The sequence below is a fragment of the Cottoperca gobio genome, chromosome 18 (assembly GCF_900634415.1).
Source record: "Cottoperca gobio chromosome 18, fCotGob3.1, whole genome shotgun sequence".
NCBI lineage: Eukaryota > Metazoa > Chordata > Actinopteri > Perciformes > Bovichtidae > Cottoperca > Cottoperca gobio.
This window is the reverse complement of record NC_041372.1, coordinates 2440618-2464104: the sequence shown is the minus strand read 5'-3', so window position 1 is coordinate 2464104 and position 23487 is coordinate 2440618. Positions and strand designations below refer to the sequence as shown.

The 23487-nt window shown below is 40.0% G+C and overlaps 3 protein-coding genes across 3 annotated transcripts; 1 reads left to right on the top strand and 2 right to left on the bottom strand.

Moving 5' to 3' along the window:
• Nucleotides 1-1670: 1670 nt before the first annotated feature.
• On the top strand, nt 1671-11637 carry etnppl (ethanolamine-phosphate phospho-lyase). Its single transcript, XM_029454976.1, has 13 exons — nt 1671-1802; nt 2710-2828; nt 3189-3348; nt 5440-5514; nt 5671-5764; nt 6579-6695; nt 7634-7716; nt 8060-8285; nt 8836-8990; nt 9515-9604; nt 10539-10669; nt 10774-10844; nt 11047-11637. The coding sequence occupies exons 1-13, from the start codon at nt 1744-1746 to the stop codon at nt 11143-11145; spliced, it is 1479 nt and encodes a 492-aa protein (XP_029310836.1). The 5' UTR covers nt 1671-1743; the 3' UTR covers nt 11146-11637.
• Nucleotides 11638-12626: 989 nt separating this feature from the next.
• On the bottom strand, nt 12627-14389 carry ostc (oligosaccharyltransferase complex subunit). The gene is made up of 4 exons (XM_029454884.1): nt 14154-14389; nt 13603-13696; nt 13290-13487; nt 12627-13173 (listed from the first exon to the last, which is right to left on the bottom strand). The coding sequence occupies exons 1-4, from the start codon at nt 14290-14292 to the stop codon at nt 13155-13157; spliced, it is 450 nt and encodes a 149-aa protein (XP_029310744.1). The 5' UTR covers nt 14293-14389; the 3' UTR covers nt 12627-13154.
• A 1211-nt stretch (nt 14390-15600) lies between these two features.
• rpl34 (ribosomal protein L34) lies at nt 15601-17989 on the bottom strand. Its single transcript, XM_029454987.1, has 5 exons — nt 17903-17989; nt 17401-17472; nt 17181-17280; nt 15867-15970; nt 15601-15731 (listed from the first exon to the last, which is right to left on the bottom strand). The coding sequence occupies exons 2-5, from the start codon at nt 17463-17465 to the stop codon at nt 15647-15649; spliced, it is 354 nt and encodes a 117-aa protein (XP_029310847.1). The 5' UTR covers nt 17466-17472; nt 17903-17989; the 3' UTR covers nt 15601-15646.
• Nucleotides 17990-23487: the final 5498 nt, after the last annotated feature.

The window sequence follows — 23487 nt, the reverse complement described above, 5'->3', positions numbered from 1 at the left end:
CTGTCTCTCTTTGCATTGAATGTAGTTTGATATATGTACAGTGGATTATTAATGTACTGTTAAAATGTGTGCTCATTTGACAAGAAGTGCAATTTATACTTTGTTAATGTGCGCAGCATCAGATGCAGCTGGAACATCATTGTGTTTTCAGCAGCTCGTGTGTTGGGTCCTGCTGCCCTGTGAACCACTACCTGGAAAGAAACGTTTATTTACCAGAAGACAAAGAAACAAATGTAAACATGGACCTTTCATTGAATCTCAATGTTTGGTTGGTTTAAATATTTCCTCAAATACTGTCCCTCATATTTCACAATGTTATTTCCATTACTTAATAGTTACTAAATAGTCCAGCCTTGTTACAGTTTGTGTTCTCACAAGTCGCTGTATCTTTAGCATGTGCAGCTACATTTTTTTATTGATTTTGTTTGTTTGTTTTAATTGATTGTTGTGTTTCTTTGTTAAATAAACACATTTTGTTTATTCTGCGATCAGCAGAAGGCCCTAAATATTTAAAACATTTACTCCCACATCAGTATTAGTGGAGCTGCTGAGGGCTCGATAATGACTCACTGATGGCCTCATGTTGTTTGCCTCTGAAGAAACGGGAGCATGTATCCGTCATGCACTCGTCATGCATCCGTCATGCACTCGTCTAAAGCTCTGAGATTAAAAGTGCAGTGTATTGACAGAGACTCTGGCGTCTTATCAGAAACCCTTGCAGATCTTTACCCTCCAACACCGCAGCCTTATTGAAATAAGTGTACTGCTCATACTCTCCAAAATAAAATGCAGTCTTGGTGCAGGAGCAGAAGTGGCTTTGAGTTAAAACTGCATTTTTTTGTTCTGTGTCTGTATAACTAATTTTTTACCCACTTGATTGACTTTTCTTTAAAGACCATTGTGTTCACACACTACTATATTTCAAGATGACATTTAATATGACTGTACTGTTGGAGCCAAATAAACAGTCTTTCAAATACATAAAACAATAGACTTCCCTTTATTGGTAGTGTCTTAGATCGCTGGATATTATGTTCATTTGAGATGTTTATGTATATTTAAACGCTGTATTGTTAACACGACTGAATATTGCACATATACAGACGATGGAAGGAATGTATGAAAGTATTGCAGAATGTATATGCTAACCTTTTACTAAGTAAGAATACTGCTGGTCGAGGTGGAACTCTTTAACTATTTAGTAGATGTCAATCAAATGAAATATAAAAAGTACATGCATTTGAGAACATTTTGAAAAATAAAGTATTTAAACCTAATAAATAATTAAAAAGTCAGTATACCAGTCAAATAATTATTTTAAATACGACAATGTACGTTTTGTGTTTGTCATACTGGTTAATATATCTATGTACACGTTGAATTCAACTATAAAAATACTAAAGTTTCTTATATTATGTAGGTGAAATGTTTACAGTTTGCATATCGGCGGGTACCTGTCGGGTACGTCACTGCCCTCGAGGAACCTGCACGTTAGCTGTTCAATTCCGACCAGGTGGCAGCACGAGAGAGCTGCACGAGCTGCGGTTTGTGTAGGAGTGTTTTCGAGTGTTTCTGCCTGTATTTCCTGCGCGTGCGCATATACACGTGTGTGTGTGTCTGTGTGTGTGTGTGTGTGTGTGTGTGTGTGTGTGTGTGTGTGGGGTGGGGGGGTGTGTATCCAGCTGGGTTGTTTCTGCAAGAGCAGATGTAGCAATTCTTCCAGTCAGTGCGGACAACATCAGGATGTCTACGGAACGACTTGAGAAAAAGAAGACGATAGACCTGAGGAAGAAGCACATTGGGTAAGAGAGGAGACATTGTGCACTTCAATTAGGAAACTTTATTACGTTTTAGTTTAATTTAGCAGCTTCATAACTCTTACTGAAGTTATTAAAGTCTGTTACCTTCCTGCAGACGTCTACAGGCGCGGCACTTGAGAATATTGATTTAAAGTTTAAATATGTTGAGTGAAACTTGAGAATAATTCAATATTGAATATTGAAATCCATCAAGACAATGTCGTCATCTTGTATTTTCGCTTGGATTATAAATAGAGATGTTGCTGCAAGAAGTGTGACGCTACAGGGAGGAATCTAGTATCAGTAATCCTAAATAATGAAAACATTAATACCTTGAGATTGCATGTACAGGCCAAAATATTACAGATAATCATATTGAATACAGGTGTACTGATGACCAGTCCTCTCTTGTAGGTGATGTCATGCAGATGCAGAGAGATGGTTTTTTTTTAGGAAATAACTACCGGGCTCCTCCATGACCTCATAGCTGCCTCCAGCCATCAGTATAAAATATGATTACCTGTATTATTTTGGCCTGTACGTGCATTATGCTCTCATTATTTAGGATTACTGACTGCTAGATTACTCGCTGTGGTGTCACACTTCTTGCAGCAACATCTCTATGTATCATCCCAGCGACAACACAAGATGATTATGTTGTTGTTAATGTGTAGTATCATGTATAGCCTAGCTGCTGTTTTTGTGTTTTTAATTTATTCGTCTGCACTTTTGTGTGAATATAAACCTGTAAAATGTATTTTATATATTTGTAGCTAAGCAGCAGTTTTAGTTCATTTGTGGTTTCATGGTTCCATGACTGAAGTAATCATTATATATATTTTAGTTGCACCAGGGAGGGTGAAAGGCACGCTTTACACGTGTAAAAATATTAACATTCGCTCCTCTGCAGGCCATCCTGTAAGATCTTCTTCAGCCATGACCCTATCAAGATCATGCAAGCCAAAGGCCAGTACATGTATGATGAAAAGGGACGGCGCTACTTGGATTGCATCAACAACGTGGCTCACGGTAAACACACAAAGATATGTAAATCAGATCTCATCACTTCCCACAAAAGCTGCAGAACATAAGAAGGTTCTTCTCTGGTTGTGAAGCTGGAGGTATTTTATTGTTCTGCTCCACAAAGTCGTCATGTGATGTAACTCGCAGTCGGAGACAGAAACGTTTACCTCGATGTCTCCTTGCCTCCCACATGAGTCACCACTTACCAATTACAGTATATAGTCTCCAATTATGTGCCTTGAATATCAGTTGTCGTGGTACGTTATGACCTCAAATTACAGTCGCAGGATTTAATGAGAAAAGCGTGTTTTTGTCCTGAACGTGAGGACTGGTTCTAATCCTGTGTGCATCCTTTCCACTCCTCAGTGGGCCACTGCCACCCCGATGTGGTGAAGGCAGGAGCTCAGCAGATGGAACTGCTCAACACCAACTCGCGATTCTTGCACGACAACCTCGTCTTGTATGCCCAGAGGCTGCAGGACACGCTGCCTGACAAGCTTTCTGTGTGCTACTTTGTCAACTCTGGGTACGTCTGAATGTTTTCTGAAACAGAACTGATTTCTGTTTTTGGTAAGGTACAGTTCAGGTAAAAAGAGACTTTGTGGTGTTATATCTACTTCTGTCTTTTAGTCTGAGTCTGAATGCTTCACCCACACAATGACCATCAGTACATCAGCTGCTCCCTCTGTGTTACTTTGAGTTCTTGAACAACACTGTGTTTTCCTCGCATGCCTCTACAGTGAACCAGGAATCTGAAAACAGAATTGAAGTAAATTGGGTCCGTGTTTCACAAGAGCAGAGCTTCATCAAATCATCAAATATATAACGTTGAGCTTTCTCAGTGTTGACACAGGCGTCATAACACGTCATAAACTGGACCAGGCTGGTTACTTATTTACTCCACTTGCTGGAGTTCTGCTGTGTGAGCAGGAATTATCTGGTCAATGATGATAATGTGTTAGATAATGATCCTGAGTATTTATCAGTCACACAGAAATACGTGCGTTGAGAGAAGTTATAAAACTGAGATGTTACATTATCACTGCAGGGTTTTCCGTGCACCAGCACAAGTGCACTGAAGACTTGAGCTGCTACGATTAGGTAAACAGGTAAAATGTTAGTCATTTTTCATGCAGAAATGGCCGAAAATGTTGTTTTCAGTCTCAAATATGGAGATTTCCTGCTTTTCTCTGTTTTGTATCATATTAAAGTGACAAAACGAGACATTTAAAGATGTCACGTGGACTTTGAGGAACTGGGATGGACATTTTATTGGCCAAACTATATATCAATTAATCTAGAAAAATCGTGTGATGGTTAATGGATAATGAAAACAAGGCGCAGCCCTACTGGAGACACAGACAATATATACACTACATGACATATGGGCGCCTTAGTTCCCCTTCAGGGTTCCAGCATACAGAAACCTTGTAGAAAATATTGCACGTCCAACTTTGTGGCACCGGTGGGAATCTTTCTTCTCCATGGATGTAATGTTTGTGGGACTCCATGTGAGTATTTGTGCTGGCATGTATTCACTCTGTAGCGAAGTAGTGCCAATGCACCAGAGGCTGATTTGGCATTTTTAATTATACAATAACACACATGTAATACAAAGACACAACACACAAGAACAGGATCGTTCTGGTATGGATCAAGCCACGGCAGTTTTACTCATTACAAAGAAACGAAGTGAGTCACATTTAAGGAGAAACTTGTTTTATAAACATCAAGCGTAGCAACAGCATGGCACGCTCTGTTACTGTCACAAGTCGAAGTTAATATTCCTGGGAAACGTCCATCCATTCCTCCTCAGCCTCCGGGGGTGTCTCCTCCTCGTCAGATGCCTCGGACGAAGAAGGGGGGCAAGTCAGTCGAGATGGGACCCCCAATGGTGGGGTGGTCTTAGCTGGCTAGTCAGGCTGCCGACGGTGAAACTCCCTGATCAACCGGGCATCCAGGACGTGTCACGCAGGAACGCAACACCTTTCCTCAGGACCATAACCTTCCCAGTCCACCAGGTATTGCAGACCCCTTCCCCGGCGGCGGGAACGAAGGAGGCGGCGAAAGGTGTATACAGGACCGCCATCGATGAAGCGAGGCGGCGGGGGAGGCAGAGCAGCCGGGACCAGTGGGCTCTCCCGCACAGGTTTAACCCTGGAAACGTGGAAGGTCGGATGTATCCGCATGGAACGGGGCAACTTTAGTTTGACTGCCGCGGGGTTGATAACTTCCTGGATCTCAAACGGGCCGATGAACCGAGGCACCAATTTTTCAGATTCTACCCGTAACGGGATGTCCCGAGTGGACAGCCACACTTTCTGGCCCACTAGGTATTTGGGGGCCGACGGTGCGGCGGCGGTTGGCAGCCATGACGTACCGGTCCGTCGAGCGGAGGAGAGTAGTTCTAGCCTGGGTCCAGGTTCGGTGGCAGCGGTTAATGAAAGCCTGTGACAGTTACCGATGTTAATAACAAGGCGTCATCTCATATGACCTCGTACTCTAATGTAAAGTAAAACATCAAACTGAATGGCGTGCTGGTGACATCCATGGCTTCACCTGTGTGTTTTGTGGTGACTGAGTAACTCAAAGTAACCCTTGCACCTTTGAACTGCAGCTCCGAAGCCAACGACCTGGCCCTCCGTCTGGCATGGCAGTACACCGGCCACAAAGATGTCATCACGCTGGAAAAGTAAGTGATACATTGTTCAAAACATCCCGGTACAGCGCCAGGCAAGCAAAGAAAAATGTCGATGAATCCTGTTATTCTGGTTATTTTGTATAACTGTATACGCCTTCACATGTTTTGCACACACACTCGCTGATTCTGTGTTTGCTTTGTTTGCAGCGCGTATCACGGACACGTCTCATCGCTCATCGACATCAGTCCGTATAAGTTCCAGCACTCGTCAGACGCTGAGCACAATCAATCTGTCCACGTGGTGAGAGCCTCTCTGCCCCCGTCTGCCTGCCTGCAAACTATTAAAACAACATGACTCAATTCGCACTCCAGAGGTCGCTTGGCAGGCGACTGAGTATTCCAGGGATCCAGACACAAGAGCCAGAAGCACTAAATATAATAATCTCTTCCTACAAATTCAGCAGAGCAAGAAGTCAAAGCGCCTTTGAGAGAGAGGCGTTTACTGAAAACACTTGTTTACTGAGGAAACAAAACTGCTAAAAATGCATTTTAAAATGTAACTATTGTTCTTTTTTTTTTATTGGTGCTTCTGGTTCAGTTCAATGTACAATTTGTCCATCAAAAAAATTTAAGATAATTATTTTATTTTACAGGCACTATCTTGTATTTAAACAGCGTACTGAGATTTTATCAACATATCAGTCTGTGACCAGATAAGATAAACACACACACACACACACCCAGAGTCTCTCCTGCAGTGTGTTGTGCACTCTGCTGTAGTTTGATACAGCAACTTGTGTATTTCTCAGCTCTAGTGTTACAAGGTGCAACAAGTCCGTCTGCTTCTCCAGCTTGTATGTTTTATTAATGATCATAGACACCAAGGAATCAAGATACTGTTCAAATGCCTTAAATTCCCCAGTCGACAACATTTCACTGAGGCCAGGCTGACATATAAACACAAGAGGAACAATGTGCTCGTCTTATTACAAACAGCTTTGTCTGTTTATCAGATGAGATTCAAATTGAATGTACTCTGTATGTGCGATCACAAACTCATCCTCATAGTTTTGATTGTTGGTTTGTAAGCTCTTAATGTCTCGTCTTCTTCACAGGCTCCCAGCCCAGATGTGTACAGAGGCAAATACAGAGCGGACCACCCGGACCCCGCCACAGCGTACGCTGATGAAGTCAAAGATATGATACAGGGCGTCCATGAGAAAGGAGGCAAGGTACAGTTTGTGTTTGATATTGTTGTGTTGCCAGAAGTTGAATAAATAACCTGAGAAATATCTAACATATGTCTGCACATATTAACTGCTTGATTGTTCTTTTAAAGGATGACTCTTTTTTTTTTCAAGGAAATGGCCCTGAATAACAAAAAAGTCTTATGCAATGTTATAAAACTGGTATGTTAACGTGTTGTGCACGTATGTACGTATGTGATGAGGGGTTAAGTCACATGTAATGAAGACTATATAAAAAACATGAAACGAGTGTGTTAGAAAAGGAGAAATTAATAAAAGCAAAAGAGGTTTTGAGCTCAGATTCAGGAGTTAGATTTAGTTTGGATTAATGAATGCTCATTAGATTTTCAACCTTTCTCCTTTTTCTTTCCATTTCTCCTCTTTCACCTTTTCTCCCATTTCTCAGGTTCAAGCCAAGCACTTGTTAGGGTCAGATCCCAGGTCATGAGAACACGTGTAGGGAACTCTTAGTGTCCCAGCTTGTTGGTCCTTAATCCTTTGTTGAAAAGATCAACACGACCCAGTTTCCAGTGGCGAGAAGGACGGGATTATGCAGAATGGCTTTAGCAGTTTCTAACGGATGTTTGTGCAGATATGAGTCTACAGGAGGAAACGAACCACAACAACAAAAGGAGTACAATAACTTTTTATCACAGAGTAATACTGGACAGATACATGTATGTGATTAAATGTTGTACCACGCTGATTTGATCAAATATAAAATGTGATTTTCATCTGTCTTATTCCACAGTGACCTTCAGTAACTTTCATTCACATGACGTGTTTCTCTTGTTTATGCACTGCCACAGCACACTTATGAAAGAGGGAGATCTGCAGGTCAAAGATGCCAGAACTCCTCCTCTTTTCCTCGTTATCAGTCTGGCTTTAGATTGATAGATCTGATGTGTTATTCTCTCGTGCAGATTGCCGCTTTTATTGCTGAGTCATTGCAGAGTTGTGGCGGGCAGATCATTCCGCCCCCGGGCTACTTTCAGCAAGTGGCAGAGTATGTAACCGAGTTATTGCAGAGATATTTTCCTGTTCATGCTCATTACTCTTTATTTAGCTTTTTCAGAACCAGTTAATCAACACAAAGTTGTCATTGTGAACCTGCATGTTGTTTAACATGTTTAAAATACTTTGCATGCTGAAGCAATGAACAAGAACACACCTAAACATCTTCCTGCACCTGCACCAGAATGCACATTTAATGAATAATGAATCATTTTAAAGTGACAGTGCTACAGTATCCACAAACCTGCCTGTGTGTTGTTGCATGTGTGAGAGAATGAATGAGTGACTAATTAGAATTTATCCCTACAATCGTGGATCTTGCCGCCCCTCCACAGACATGTCCGAAAGGCAGGGGGCATTTTCATCGCCGATGAAGTCCAGGTGGGTTTCGGCCGTGTCGGCACTCACTTCTGGGCCTTCCAGCTCCAGGGAGAGGACTTTGTGCCGGACATCGTCACAATGGGAAAGCCTATTGGCAACGGCCACCCCATGTCATGTGTGGTCACGACTAAAGAGGTGGCAGAGGCCTTCTTGTCATCTGGGATGGAGTATTTCAATACAGTAAGAGCATTACGTAGAGTAGCGAAGAGTTGTGCAAGTTATCTCACAGTTAAAGTACTTTAACGATTAACTGATTATCAAAACAGTTAGTCTAGCTGCAGCTCTTTATTATATTATATATATAATCGGTTTCATATTATGTAGTTAAGATCAAGATCAAGAGTAAGATTTTGAAAAAGGAAGATTTCAGAGAACACATTATGATTTTTGCTTCATGACGTTCTTGTCTTTGTTTGCCAGACGTATCCTCACATCTGCTCTCCACATTATGAGGAAAATACTTTCCGTCCATGAAGGCTTTTCTTTTCTCTCGACAGCCTCAGATTACAGTTATTTCCTGTGAAAGGAGAACAGTTTGGATGATAATAAAAAGTCTATGTCACGTACTGAATAGATTTGAATGCGTTGTTAGTTTAGCATAAACACCAAAACCCTCTGTGACATTATAAGTCTGTTATATATGTGATGTATTGTCTTGTGGTTGTGTCCTCAGTATACAGATAGCAGCTGGTGTAATCTTCCCTCTGTGTGTGGGTTTTGAATTTCTCAGTTTGGCGGTAATCCAGTGTCGTGTGCCATCGGCATGGCCGTCCTGGATGTGATTGTGAAAGAGGATCTCCAGGGAAATGCACTGCGTGTGGGCCGACACCTGAGCAGTCTGCTGGAGAAGCTGAAAGAGAAGCATCCACTGGTTGGTGACATCAGGTAAACACACTCACACAGGTGCAGCATGTGGTACAGAGTGCAAAATGCTTTATGATCCAGAATGTGTCTAGTTTTTTCTAGAACTGTACAACGCTCCTACTTTGCTCGCTCATATTTTGTGCTCTCGTATCAAACTATACTTGACTCTTTCTATTATAACAGAGTCTATCATAGCTTGTGCGTTTATTTAATGATTTCCAAACAGCAAATTTTAAATGCAGTCATGTCGGTCATGTGGGGACACATCTGTGTCAGTTAAACATTGTTGTTATTCTGTGACATATTCACCTTGACACTAACAGCTGCCATTACGTCCTAACAAACTCGCCATGTCACTATTGTAAAGATATAAATTAGGAAAAAGCTGCAGATTCTAATTTTAAAAACTTGATTTGGTGAATGTAACCATGATCCAGAACATGTGCAGGGAAAGAAAACTGGTCAAGTGGCTTAAAAATAGAGAATCAAGCAGAGGTCAGAGGTCAGAGGTCAAAGACTAAACCGACTGGTGTCCCATCCTGCAGGGGGCAGGGCCTCTTCTCTGGGGTGGAGCTTGTGAAGGACAGGTTGAAGCTTACCCCTGCGACAGCAGAAGCCCAAGAAGTCATATATAGGTAAGTAAAGTGTGAACATAAAAATGTATATGAACAGAGAGAAATGTGTGAATTATACTACAATATATAACAACCAATTGAATTAATTATCTAGAAATAAGGCCTTTATTGGTATTAAAATATCTTTAATCAATCTTTCTTTTTAAAAAAGACATGAGAAGTAGGTTCTTATGAATCTTTTTTTTAATGATGAAGCAACACAAAGTTCCCCTGTAAAGAACACGTATCTCCTGTCCCTCTAAAGGCTTATCAATTTATGGTGGATAAGAAAACGGCATTGCATGCACTCCTGTGTGCTTCACACGCACACACACGTAAAATATGAAACACAGCGCAGGGCAGGGATGGAGATCTACAGTACAGAAAGATTTGCAGATTAGAGATTAAGGAAGATGATTGTGTTGGGACGAGGCCCAAACAGCATAGGTATTTTTTATTTGTTCATATGTCCAGCTTTTTTGTAGATTCTCTCCATATTTAATGTCTCATCTCATCCGTGCTGTCAAACCTTTTTTTTTTATTGACAGCAAAGATTTCGTGATTATGCAGAATGGCTTTAGCAGTTTCTAACGGATGTTTGTGCAGATATGAGTCTACAGGAGGAAACGAACCACAACAACAAAAGGAGTACAATAACTTTTTATCACAAAGTAATACTGGACAGATACATGTATGTGATTAAATGTTGTACCCTGCTGATTTGATCAAATATAAAGCAGGAATAAAGCGCGGGTGTAATTAATATTAACTGTGGCTGCATGTGTTTAAGTGTGCCCGCATGGCATTGCTTGCATGTAGCAGAGCCATCGTTAATGTAATTAGTTGTATGAGCTTCTCCTGCTACGAGCAGCCAGAATGTCTGCTGTGTAAATGGCATCACCACTTTAAATGTGTTAAATGATACAGGTGGAGAGTAATGAATATTTTCTCCCAGGCTAAAGGAACAGTACATCCTCCTCAGTGCTGACGGACCTCATCGCAATGTGCTCAAATTGAAGCCCCCCATGTGCTTCAGTGTGGAGGATGCTGACCTGGTGGTGGAGAAAATCGACCAGATTCTCACAGGTACAAACTTCTTTTCCTCTGTGCTGTTGTCACTACGACGTCCTTCTGCCTCATGCATTATTGAAAAGGAGCAAAGTGTGTAATGCTTCTGTCTGTGTTTGCAGAGATTGAGGAAGCGTTGGGTTTGAAGTTGCACAACGGATCAAGTGTGGAGAATGAAAGCAGTAAAAGAAAGGTGAGTGTCACTCGGCTTCTTTCCTTTATCCAAGCAGAACTCGATAAACCCAAGAGAGTTTGTGGACCAAATATAAATCTCATCACTTGCATAAATAATACTAAATGTAATGGACACGCACAACAGATGTCAAAATGTTCTTGCTTTTCCAACATCATTGATTTTTAATTTCAACGTCATCTCTTCGTGGTTTTATCTGAAGTTGCCAGCTGAGGAAAATGGACACCAGTGCCTCACTGGGATAGCACACAACCGAGGGAGCGGTCAAGGAGTTCAACAAACCAAACGCCTCAAGACATAAAGCTGCCTGCGAACAGTCAGAGCTGTGAAGGGACAGTGAAATCTGGCACTATATAAACTTTAGAGGTGACAAAACGCTCGGGGGAAAAAGCTTAAGTGCCTTCGTATGTAACCTATTGAGAAATGTTTTTACATTAATAATAATAATAATAATAATAATAATAATAATATAATAATACTGTATCTCTGAGATGGCAGTGTGTTCTCAGGTCGTAGTTTAAGTAACATGCCACTCTTCTGGTTTTACTTTGGTGCTAAAAGTTCCTGTTTACCTAAACAACTGGAATACTCTTAATTTAAATTTCTGCCAATACTTTCTTGACTATGATTTTTAAGGGAATTTTAAAGTTAACAAACCAAAAGGTTATTATGTTGAAATCTTTCACTGATTTATAATTATTACTCTCTGTAGTAGATCGTGTGAAATACCTGTACAGGATGTTCCACATGTGGTGGTGATCGATCTGTTCTGAATAAAATACTGTGTATGTGACACTTTTGTGGATCCATGTTTGTACGTTCTGACCTTGACCGCTCGGATCCACCAGCTGTAGTGCGTTTGTGCCGCAGCCACATGATTTCATTGCACTCTGTCTCGAGCAAACAAACATGGACACTGTTTGACAAGTCTGCAATAATTTACCAATGTCATGAGGGATGACATGCAGAATATAAAAGTGCGCTGGATGATTTGAAACACACAAAGCTGCTAAAACTGGAGAAATAAGACTAAGCAGTCGTGTCATAAGGTATTAATCTCCACACAGCTGGAAAATAAAGTATCACCTTTCACAATTCAGGTCCGCTCCCTCTCTGAGAATACATGTTTAAGAGGTGCTACAAGTCAACAGATGGTGTTTTTAGCAGACTCGGCATCTTGCTGTGTGTAATGGGGTGGACTACGTGTACTACTGAACCAAATAGTAACAGCTATGCAGAACTGCGAGGTGGACGTGGTGGAAGAAGTATTTAGATCCTTCACTGCAGTAAAAGTACTACATTCAAAATCTTCAATAAAGGTTTCTAAGTAAAATGTAGTTAATGCACAAAGGTATTCATTGTGCAGTACAATTAGAAAAAGTCTAGAATTTATTTCATGAGTATTAACCACAAGCACCTTTTGTTGGATAACTGATCAATAGCTCTATGAAATCAATGTTAAGTCTGAGGCTCACTGTAGGTCACACTGAGCAGGACACACTACTGCTGGTAGATCTATGGCGCCACCTTCTGGAGGCTAAGTTACAATGCGTGTGGCTTTCACATCTAAATACTGGATGCTGGTCTACAAGATGCAATTTATATTCAACGTTGCCCAGCGTGTCTAAATGTTTCTGTGTTAGTAAATGTATCTTACCATTATATTAAGCATTAGTGTTAGAATTGGGATGAATTCTTAGAATTTATATGTATTACTCTATTGTAAAAGATTAGTAAAGTTCTGTATTTCTGAGACAACATTAAATACATGACGACGGCAAAGGGCTCTGAAAAGAAGGTTTATTTCACATCCTTGTACAAAAATGCAACTGTGACAAATTCAAGGCTTTTCAACGATTTCTTTACAAAACGTACAACTTAAACTTTATTCAGACTCCCGACCAGTGGCTCCATGACAGTGTTCAGAAGTTTCCTTTGCGTTTTCTTCTCCAGTGGCTCAGAAATGTCCCCTCCTGCATGGCACTTCTAGCTTCTTTTAGTAAGAAGTTTAATAAAAACACGACAGAATGAGCCATCATGATGTGACTAACAGTGATGTATTCTGTTGCATCAGTTTGTTTGAAACTTGGGAGAGAAAGAGGAAAGGAAGTTTCTGAACACTGATGAGACAGAGCCAGTCTGAGACTGAGTGCAGCCAGGTCTAATTTCTTAAGCAAGGTCAGTGCTTTCAGTCCTTAATGGTTGTTGATTATATCAAAGGTTGCATTTATCCATAATTTGAATTGGGCCCCCCCCCCCCGTGCATTTGATGTCGTCCGTCCATCTAAATCAAGTGTGCTCTTCTTGTCTTTAGCCCATGAGGTATCCTCTGAAAAGACAATACGAACGTGTTATGACACTGACAGTTGCAGACTGAAGACACAGATCGTTGTTTGGATGAGAAATATTAGTTGTGCAGATATTTATTTTTCATAGGAAACTTACGGCAGCTTCATGCGCATAAACACTCTGGCCATGAAGAAGCTGAGCAGCACGCTGACAAAACCAATGAAGAGCAACAGGAAGCGGTTGAGTTTTGGAATGTTTGGTGCGTTGGAGCGGTCCAGTATTATAAATCCCATGCCTCCCATCGTGAAGAGGAAACTGGAGGCCAGTCCTTCCATGATGTACTGCCCATTCACTCTGCAACACAAATGGGTTTAAATGGGCTATGCATTGTTTACTTAAATTACTTTAAATAAGACCATCGCTCCCTTGCTTTAGATATAGTTTCTCACAATTACTTTGACTGCCATACCTGTATGCCAAAAAGGCCACTGGCCGCTGGTGTCCATGTTCATCAGTCATTGAACCCACACTTGGTGGCTCCACAATAACATCGTAGATGATACCTATGTGTAGGAGATTGAACAGGAATCCATCAAACCATAAAACAATGTAACGTCACCGAAGTCTGAGCAGCGTTGAAGCTCATTAATATGCAAGCTGATTGTGTCAAATATGGAGCAAATGTCAAAATAATTGCATTTAAACAATGAAATACCTTCAGTTCTCTATAATGTAATACAACAGGGCTAATAAATCAGATCAATCTCCACTACTAAGTCACTGCTGGATAATAACATCTTCCTGGTGCTAGCTTAACTGCAAAGTTAGCCTTACTTCCTCTCGTCTATTATCATAACTACGTAACGATTGCAACCAAGGTTTTGCGTTTGACACATGCAACTAAAGCCTACAGTGTCTGTCATTAATTAAACTGCACATGAATGAGTTTCAACTGTTATCAATGCCGACACAACGTATATTTAACACTAACAAGCTAGCGTTAGCTTAGCATCCATTTACCTCCTGTGATGAGAAAGTAGGACACGATAACAGCCGCATACACAGTCATAGCCGACGGCATGTGCAGCCACGAGGGTTTCTTCAGTTTTACATTTGGGCATTCCAGCACAGAAAACGGCATACTGAATAAAGTCTCCATGATTTGTGAAGTAACTGTTGTAACAATCACTATGCTGCTGTTGGTGGCTGAGTTCTGCTCTACGCTCGCTCTATGTTGACGTGTCCCGGAAGTACATATTTCTTTTCCTCCATATAATTTCTACAAAGCGTTTAAAAACAAATATATTTTATTAGGCTGTTTAATGTGAAATGCAAAAGTATTTACCCCAAAAAAATTGCACTAAACTCATGGTAAATTATTTAACTAATTTAATTTTGACACACAAAACAAGGGTTGTGCGCAAATTTAAAGAGACAGTAACGTAATTAGATGTTGGGAGTGTTTGTTTTTTGTCACTACTCAGACACAATGATTCTATTAGTGTTCAACCTGCCTTGCTTTTAGGTGATTTGTTGTCCAATAAAGAAAGAGTATTTTAATTAAATGTTTTGTTAGTATGGCAGTCATCACAACATTGATTCGTGAGAATTCTTATAACCTGTAAAGAATTTCCAATTGTTTTTGATGCAATTCCCCCAAATGCTCTACAAATGTAGTTAAACCTGCATCCAGATCATCTTTCCCCAACCCAGCTGACTCCCCAGGATGAAAATGTGTTTCTTACTCACAAAAACCTAATCATGAATACGTTTGAGATGTCCTTCATAAAAATGACCCTGCCAATCACGTGTAGAAATTTAAGACTAGATTATGATGAATATTCAGAAAGAACTTCAGATGTAATTTGCTCCATCTTAAGACTTTACATTGGTAAACCAGTGTATCAAAGACCAATGTATTTGATAATGTTGGCATTTTTAAGTTAAAACCCTTATGTTTACCTGAATGATTTTCAGCAGTTATTTTTCCATTTGCATCTCAAAAACAATTATGTAAATTGTATTTACTTAGTATGTATGGTGCAGTGTTTTTGATATTGTAAATACAATGAATCATATTTAAATTAGCTTGCTTCAGAACATTTGATGTCTATATGCTTCACTATGGCCATAAATGAAGTTTAGCTTGATCAGGTTATAGGATGGTGCCACCGCACAAATAATCCCTTTAAGAGCTACAATCATAAAATACATAGTGTTTTCCTTTTTATACAAGTGGGGCATTAACATGTTGCAAGATTTTAAACGTCACCATCAAAAATAACCCTTTATGAAACTAATGTGATTGTAGACCATATTGCATTTTGCCAATGGCAAAACTTAAAAGTAGTGTTTCAGCATGTGCTCAACATATTTACAATAAACCCTAAATTATCATCAGTTCTAACTCAGTCAGATCTCCTTGTTCAATTAAATACACCAAGACATTGCAAATCACAACAGAAAATGAAGTTGTTTGTCATTTTTTTATTGTGGCAATACAAATACACGTTTTACTTAGATTTCTGGCTCTGTGCCTGTGCCTTGAGCACCTTGACGACGATCTTCTGCTCCTCAATCAGGAAAGCACGCTTGATCCTGAGAACGAGACAATTTAGACATTTTAAAACTCATTCAACATCAGAGTGAATTTATTTTTTCAACGTTTGATTAAAAGTTCTGAGTAACTTGTCTCTTCAAAGCAAAGACCAGCATCATTCCAGTTTCTCGTACCTGTCACGCACACACTTGGCGCACATGGAGCCTCCGTAGGCCCTGCTGACGTGCTTCTTGGTCTTGGAGAGCCTCATCAGAACCTGAGGTCTAACAGCCCGGATCTAAAACAAAGCGCAGAACCACAATGAGACAGAACTTTGACTGACCACAAGTTTAAAACAATACCGGTATGTTTTCTTAGAATTCAGTGTACCACACTTTTTACACGTATTGTTTTAGCTCCGCACAAATGCTTTAGTTATACGGAGAAACATTTACTTTATTGTGTTATTTACAGGTTTTAAAAACTACATTGCGACTTCAGATTAGGAAATTAGGAGCCATTTCTCACCCTAACACAGAAAGAAAAGACCTGATGATACGCACTAGAACAGAGGTAAGAGAACCAGCTCACTTCTTGTCTGAGCTCTCAAGTTCATTAGGAGAGCTTTAAGTTTACCAGTGGCATTGTTGCATTTAAAATAACAATGTTTGCAGGTTAGTTAAATTTCAGACTGAACAGTTGACAAAATAATTTTTCAGCTGAATCTCAAAATGGCACATCTGAATACCTCCAACCTCCAATTTATTTGCCGTTGCTGTTGAGACACTTGGGTGCTGTTTCACAAATTTAATTTCACTAATTGTATGTTCAGTAATTATAAGCAAATATTCAGAAAACGCCAGTCCAGGTCAATTGTTTCTGACAAGAGCATGTGAACTAGCATTGTAACTTATTTATCGTCAGTTTCAAATGAAAGTACTGACAAATGCTTGAACACTTCACACTAGCACAACCCCAGAACATAACACGTTATCTTTTTAACTTTGAGTCGGGGGAAATTCAAGATGTAAAGAGAAATGTTTTTTCATTAACACATGAATGAGCTAGTCTTTTAAAGTTTGACATGCATTGATTGTCTGTTTAAGAATCATTGTGCTTACAGCAGAAGGCAAGAATATTTACAGCAAGTCAAGTGAGCTGTGTTGATACTGCTGCGGCAATTTAAGCAAAGACTCAAGTTTAAAGTCGTTTCTTATACTATAATTAGTCTTCAAGCACACGATGGGACTTTTTTCTATAAATGACATTTTTTTGGAACAAAACCACAATATTTCCAATAATCTTGACTATTGTTAATGGTGACTTCTTGTGTGTTGTTATAAGACATTAAAACAAACTGAATTAAAGAAGCATTTTTCAATATCACATTAAATAGGCTCTAGGCACAACTGGGTTGGTGAGTCCAGTCCCATGTGGGCCCTGCAGACAACAAATGGATGCAACTCTTTACTCAGTTGCTTTCAACAATATAACATGAGTCTACTTACTCCACGCAGTCTTCCTGGGCAGATGCCACATGCCGACTTGGGCGCTTTGCCGACCTTCTTGGTGTACAGGTACACAATACGGTTACCGGGCGTCCGGGACCTGCACAACAGCACGGGAACCACGATAAATAAAGTGATGCTAGCAAATATACAGCTGGTCATACGTGAAGATGCTAGCAGGCGACATGTCAGATAATGTAGTGTTAGAGAGTTCACTTACAGTCTGGTTTTGTTGGAGGCGGTGTTGTAGGACAACCTACGACGGTAAGTTAGGCGCTGCACCATCTTGAAGCTGAAAACAAAAACAATATTCAGTTAATGTTGGAACATGATGCTAACATACCAACTATGCTAACCGTACCGTTACCGCTGCATACGTTAGTGACACCAGCTTACATTTACGTTAGTCTACGAACCATTTAGTTACCAGACTACTTCACTCGAGAGGAATATTGTCTTTAATTTAATTGAGAATGAAAACAAATGTTCAGTGTAGTTGTTCACCACATGAGTATTCAGCTAGCGGCCTGAGAGACCAAGCAACGGCATCATTAAAACCTCTCACAGAAACTACAAACTAATACAATAGTCACATCTTTGGCAACAATAACTTCTTCTTAATATGATCTTTACTTGAAATCAACAATATTTTCTTCTTAAACACAGGATTACACTGGATTATAAAATCTTAAAGTCTCAGAGGAAAGCAAAGGACGCCATACCTGTTATCGCCTTAACCGGAAGAGGAAGGAGCCAGGCGCGTATTTCCAGTCTAAAGTTCCTCCATGCTGCTATTTCAACGCTGCTGCATGTGACTGCCCCCTGCTGGTGATCCGGGCTTACTACACACGGATGAAAAGTAAGTGTTTTTATATATTAAAAACAGGCAGGTTGAATTTAGTATTAAAATGCGTGTGTCTGAAGAGTAACACACACACACATATATATATATATATATATATATATATATATATATATATATATATATATATATATATATATATATATATATATATATATATATATATATATATATATATATCTAAAATGAAACAATAAAGCATTTAATTAAAGTGCATAATATAAACAATATATTCAATTAAAGGTAAAGGTTAGCTTAATTACTCTTCATTTGTACAATCTTAGACCACTAAGCAGTTCCATTGCAGACTTTAAACTTCAGGGATTTACAATATAGGCTAAATTAATTATAAAAAGTTATTAAAACCTGGCTGGGGTTTTATAAATGTGGCTTTGTGTATGTATATTTTACTCTAGATTGCAACAGATTAAACATGCTGTTTTAACACCTAAATAAAACTGAAATATCTTCAGAATCAGCCTAAACCATCTTATACCATGTTGAATCTGAAAGTAAGGCAATATGTATACTCCAAGTGAGAGGATCCTTAAACTCAACAGTGAAAATGTGCAGAAAAGCTCAGCATATCTGATCTGTTACATAATTAATACCATTGACTGATAATTGTCATCTTTCTATGCAACTGATTAAACAAATGGTAAATCAAACAGGTTGACACAATGACACCATCGACTCCAAAATCTCTCTCTCAAACACATTTCAACACAAGGAATTCTCATGGAAACAATCTTGGCTGGCAGGCACCATTGAATCAAAACATTTGGGTTCCCAGTTAATTTAGACTTGTCCCGGCAGGAACAGCACCGGTGTAACCAGTAATGTTAACGATGGCCGCCGTCCATTACTTGCCTGGGCACAGCTAAATGAAGCCTAATTAATGTGATTAGTTGTAACTTTATTTTTCCCGCTTGACAAGTCAAAATGTTCACTTTGAGAAAGGCCCATCCCGATTGTATTCCTTCAAATCCTCAATGGGGACTTTACAAAACCAAAGAGCAACGTTAACCTAAAGGGGTACATTTTATTTGCAATGTAAATGCAATGCATGGATTGTCCAGTAGGTGGCAGCAGTGGTTCGCCAGTTGAAGACAGTTCGGGTGTTTTCTTTAATTTAACTTATGAGGGGTTCTTTCATCTGTCTGTAGACACAGATGTTTATACATACGCACAAACTCCATTGAGTCAGTTTCAGCTCAGTCCCTTTAACTTAAATCTAATACGTAATAAAAGAGAAATAAGAGATATTTCCCTTTTGTTTCATGCTAATATGATCTAGTGCTGTAAAACTCGTGACTCTTTTTCATGGTCCCACAAACATTCTTTCATTCATTTTTTCCATAACTAAAATGTTCAATATCTCAAAAGGATCAAAGCTAATTTCTTTTACAATTTGTTTTGTCAAAAGTAATCTGTCAGAGACTTTTAAAAGTTGTCCAAAAAGGTAAAAAAAACTGCACATCTGATCACCTCTGAATACATTTTGTAAAGTCCTTATTAAACTTTTCTTATTAAAACAAGAAGTACCTGCTCTGCACACTGACAACCAATATCCAGGTCAACAGTCAAATCTGTCGCTCTAAAAATGAGAGAAATAGCTCAAAATGGCTCCCTATCAAAGCGGTGCTGTGTCATTTGCCAAGTTCAGCCAACAGATGGTGAGCTTGGCATTCTTTTTAGATGAAGCGTTTGGCAAAGACAAAGTTCAGTGACAACACGAGGCTCTGTGTTGGCACGCTTTAAGGGCACGAAACTAACGCTCTGGTTCTGTGCTTAACTTAGTGAGAACTCCAGATGGTCTGGATCTTATTTTAACAGTGACACCTTCATTATTGTTTGTAGATTAATCAGTACACCTGGGATGTTGTTTTACAAACTAATACATTATACTACTTAACAATACTTTAATGCTTACAATAAATATGTGTTCACTTGGACCAGTCTGGAACAATATTCAAATATTTGGGTTTGTGGGGGACGTCCTAGTCTAGAGTATATGCAGGGCCGGATTATGAAACAATCAGCCCCTGGCTGAAGACATGCAGAAGGCCCCCCACCTCTTCTACATCGGAGCCGGACACAGACTTTATAGTTGTTTAGCCTCTTTTTTGTAGCTGTTGTTGTTTGTTGTGGTCACTTTGAGTCTCTTCCTGTGTGCTACGCGTCTCTTTGAGTGACATTTTGTAGGTGAAGTCCAGGTGGGCCCGGTTGGTCCGATCCGTAATCCATCTATGACTATATGTGAGGGAGAGGTGTATATATGATCAGTTTGTCATACGTAGCTTTATTTGTTGAGTAACACACACAAGCAGCAACTTGACTATCATCAATACACTCATCCCTGTGCAATCATTGTTCTTTAAATAAACGTTTTAATACTCATGACCTCTCAGAGGTCGAAGCTTGTTCTACATGTTCTGTTCAGGGATTGATTTGATTAAATCCAGATGTGACGCCACCTGGGATCAATCCGTTCTTCACCAGAATCAAGGTCTTTCACAGGGTGCCAAGGAGATTTGCACCGACTCCAGGACACACACACACACACACACACACACACACACACACACACACACACACACACACACACACACACACACACACACACACACACACACACACACACACACACACACAGAGTCCAAATAATTAGTAACATCTGCAGGCAGTCTCTCTTAATCTTGTCAGTTGTAATTATTCTAAAAGACATCTCAATGGAGTATTTAACTTTAGTCTTAATACAATAACTTCATGTTGGTTAGATAACTTTATAAGTTTATTTACTGTATAACCATTTGACTCACATTTGGACGAGTGCCCTGCGGCCCCTCCCTCTCCGTCGGTCCTATACAGATGAACCATATCACCTTAAGTGCACTTGATTACGCAAGCCTCTCCGACCCGCTCTCCACATCTCCTTGGGCCTTCTGTGTAATCTGCTGAGATTTAAACCTGCTGCTCCTGTTTAATAAATCCACTGCGATTAAAATAGGATTACAGCTCTGCTTTCGCCTTCCTAATGACATCAGAGCATGAAACATTTTTCGACTTTTTATTTTTTTCAGTTTTTGCCCAAGCTCTCTCCATGTCGTAACCAGACAGGCAGCGATGGTTTTGAACTTCTTCCCACCCCTAAAACTCATCCCTGCAGCCCAGCAGGTCAGCCCATCTGTGTGACTGTTGACATAAGGATTAACTTTATAATGCAGCACACATCCTGTATCAATGCTGTCCTCATTCACATCACACTTCTCAATGACGATGACAACCAAAGAAAATGGTGAGCGGTCCAGTGACAGGTTGTTGTTCACTTGAAACCTTCACGTGAAGTCGACAAACTTATCGTAGCTTTGTGGCCGCATCTCATGCACGTAAAGCCATAAAATATTAAACACCATATTCAGCTACTAAAGGTCATAAAGCGTCGATCCCTGCTGCTTTTAGTGATGTGAGATGTGGAGGGAGCGGATCAATGCGACTCTTTAGTCCGGTTTGTCCTCACATTGTTCTGTACGGGTTAAACGCGGTCAAAGGTGGATTGGATTGTTACAATAGCTAAGCTCATGACTCCAGCTAAGAAATCTACTTTAGAGAATATATTCTACTTTAATACACAATATAGCTTAACAGTCAAATGTAAAATGCTCATGTGGAGTTATTTAGACTGTAGTTTCTGTAGAATAACAATCACGTTTTTAATCATTACGAGTTTAGCATCCTGGCAAACCTTCATACAGGACACTCAAACTTATCCTGGCCAAAATACACGATTACCTTTTCTCCACAACAGATTAAAGTTGAGTCCTCCGGGCTCTATGCTCTGGAGGGTCATTTACCTGTATGACAAATATTCATTTTCTGCTATTTAAATGTTGAGTTTTGTGTTACTATTGGGATTAAATGCTTTTAAGCGGATCAAAATTCAGAGTAAAAGTCTGAAAATGTTGCCCCAGGAAACTCCCTTTTCACTTGAATCACTGCAGAGGAACATGCATGTAAGTGTAGTTTACATTTTATAATATGTTTTATGCTATAGCAGTGTAGCAATGTCTATCTGTCTGTCCATCCACCAAACAGACTGAAAACTACTGGATGCACTGCCGTGACATTGTGTTAGTCACTCAACGTCCTCAGACGATGAATCCAAATGACTTTGAACATCCTGGCATTTTGTCTAGCACCAGCATTAGGTTAACATGCAACTCCAATCCCATCAGCCTCAGCTGTACTTTGAGTTAAATGTTAATGAGAGCACGCTAATACTCCTAATTAAGACTGCCAACCTGGTAAACATCAAACATACCAAACGTCAGCACGTTAGCATTTTGATAATGTTCCTGAAGGTAACGTTTCCTCTCTCTCCTGTCATGGTGTCATCAGTCCTGTGCTGTATATGAAGTGAGACAGAGAAATGTGTAATGTTCCTGAAGGTAACGTTTCCTCTCTCTCCTGTCATGGTGTCATCAGTCCTGTGCTGTATATGAAGTGAGACAGAGAAATGTGTAATGTTCCTGAAGGTAACGTTTCCTCTCTCTCCTGTCATGGTGTCATTCAGTCCTGTGTTGTATATGTAGTGAGACAGAGACATGTGTAATGTTCCTGAAGGTAATGTTTCCTCTCTCTCCTGTCATGGTGTCATCAGTCCTGTGTTGTATATGTAGTGAGACAGAGACATGTGTAATGTTCCTGAAGGTAACGTTTCCTCTCTCTCCTGTCATGGTGTCATCAGTCCTGTGTTGTATATGAAGTGAGACAGAGACATGTGTAATGTTCCTGAAGGCAACGTTTCCTCTCTCTCCTGTCATGGTGTCATCAGTCCTGTGCTGTATATGTAGTGAGACAGAGACATGTGTAATGTTCCTGAAGGTAACGTTTCCTCTCTCTCCTGTCATGGTGTCTTCAGTCCTGTGCTGTATATGTAGTGAGACAGAGAAATGTGTAATGTTCCTGAAGGTAACGTTTCCTCTCTCTCCTGTCATGGTGTCATCAGTCCTGTGTTGTATATGTAGTGAGACAGAGAAATGTGTAATGTCCCTGAAGGTAACGTTTCCTCTCTCTCCTGTCATGGCGTCGTCAGTCCTGTGTTGTATATGTAGTGAGACAGAGAAATGTGTAATGTTCCTGAAGGTAATGTTTCCTCTCTCTCCTGTCATGGTGTCATCAGTCCTGTGTTGTATATGTAGTGAGACAGAGAAATGTGTAATGTCCCTGAAGGTAACGTTTCCTCTCTCTCCTGTCATGGCGTCGTCTCCCCTTTGAGCAGCGTCAGCGTTGGGTTTGTCTGCCAGAAGTTTAATAAACAGTTTTAAGACACTTTTTACTTCTTGGTGCTTTTTAACTCTATATTTGAAGGATGAAGGATTTTAGTCCTGGAACGTCTGGATCTTAAGTTCTCAGAGAAACAAGCTGACAAACGTTAGCAGCAGC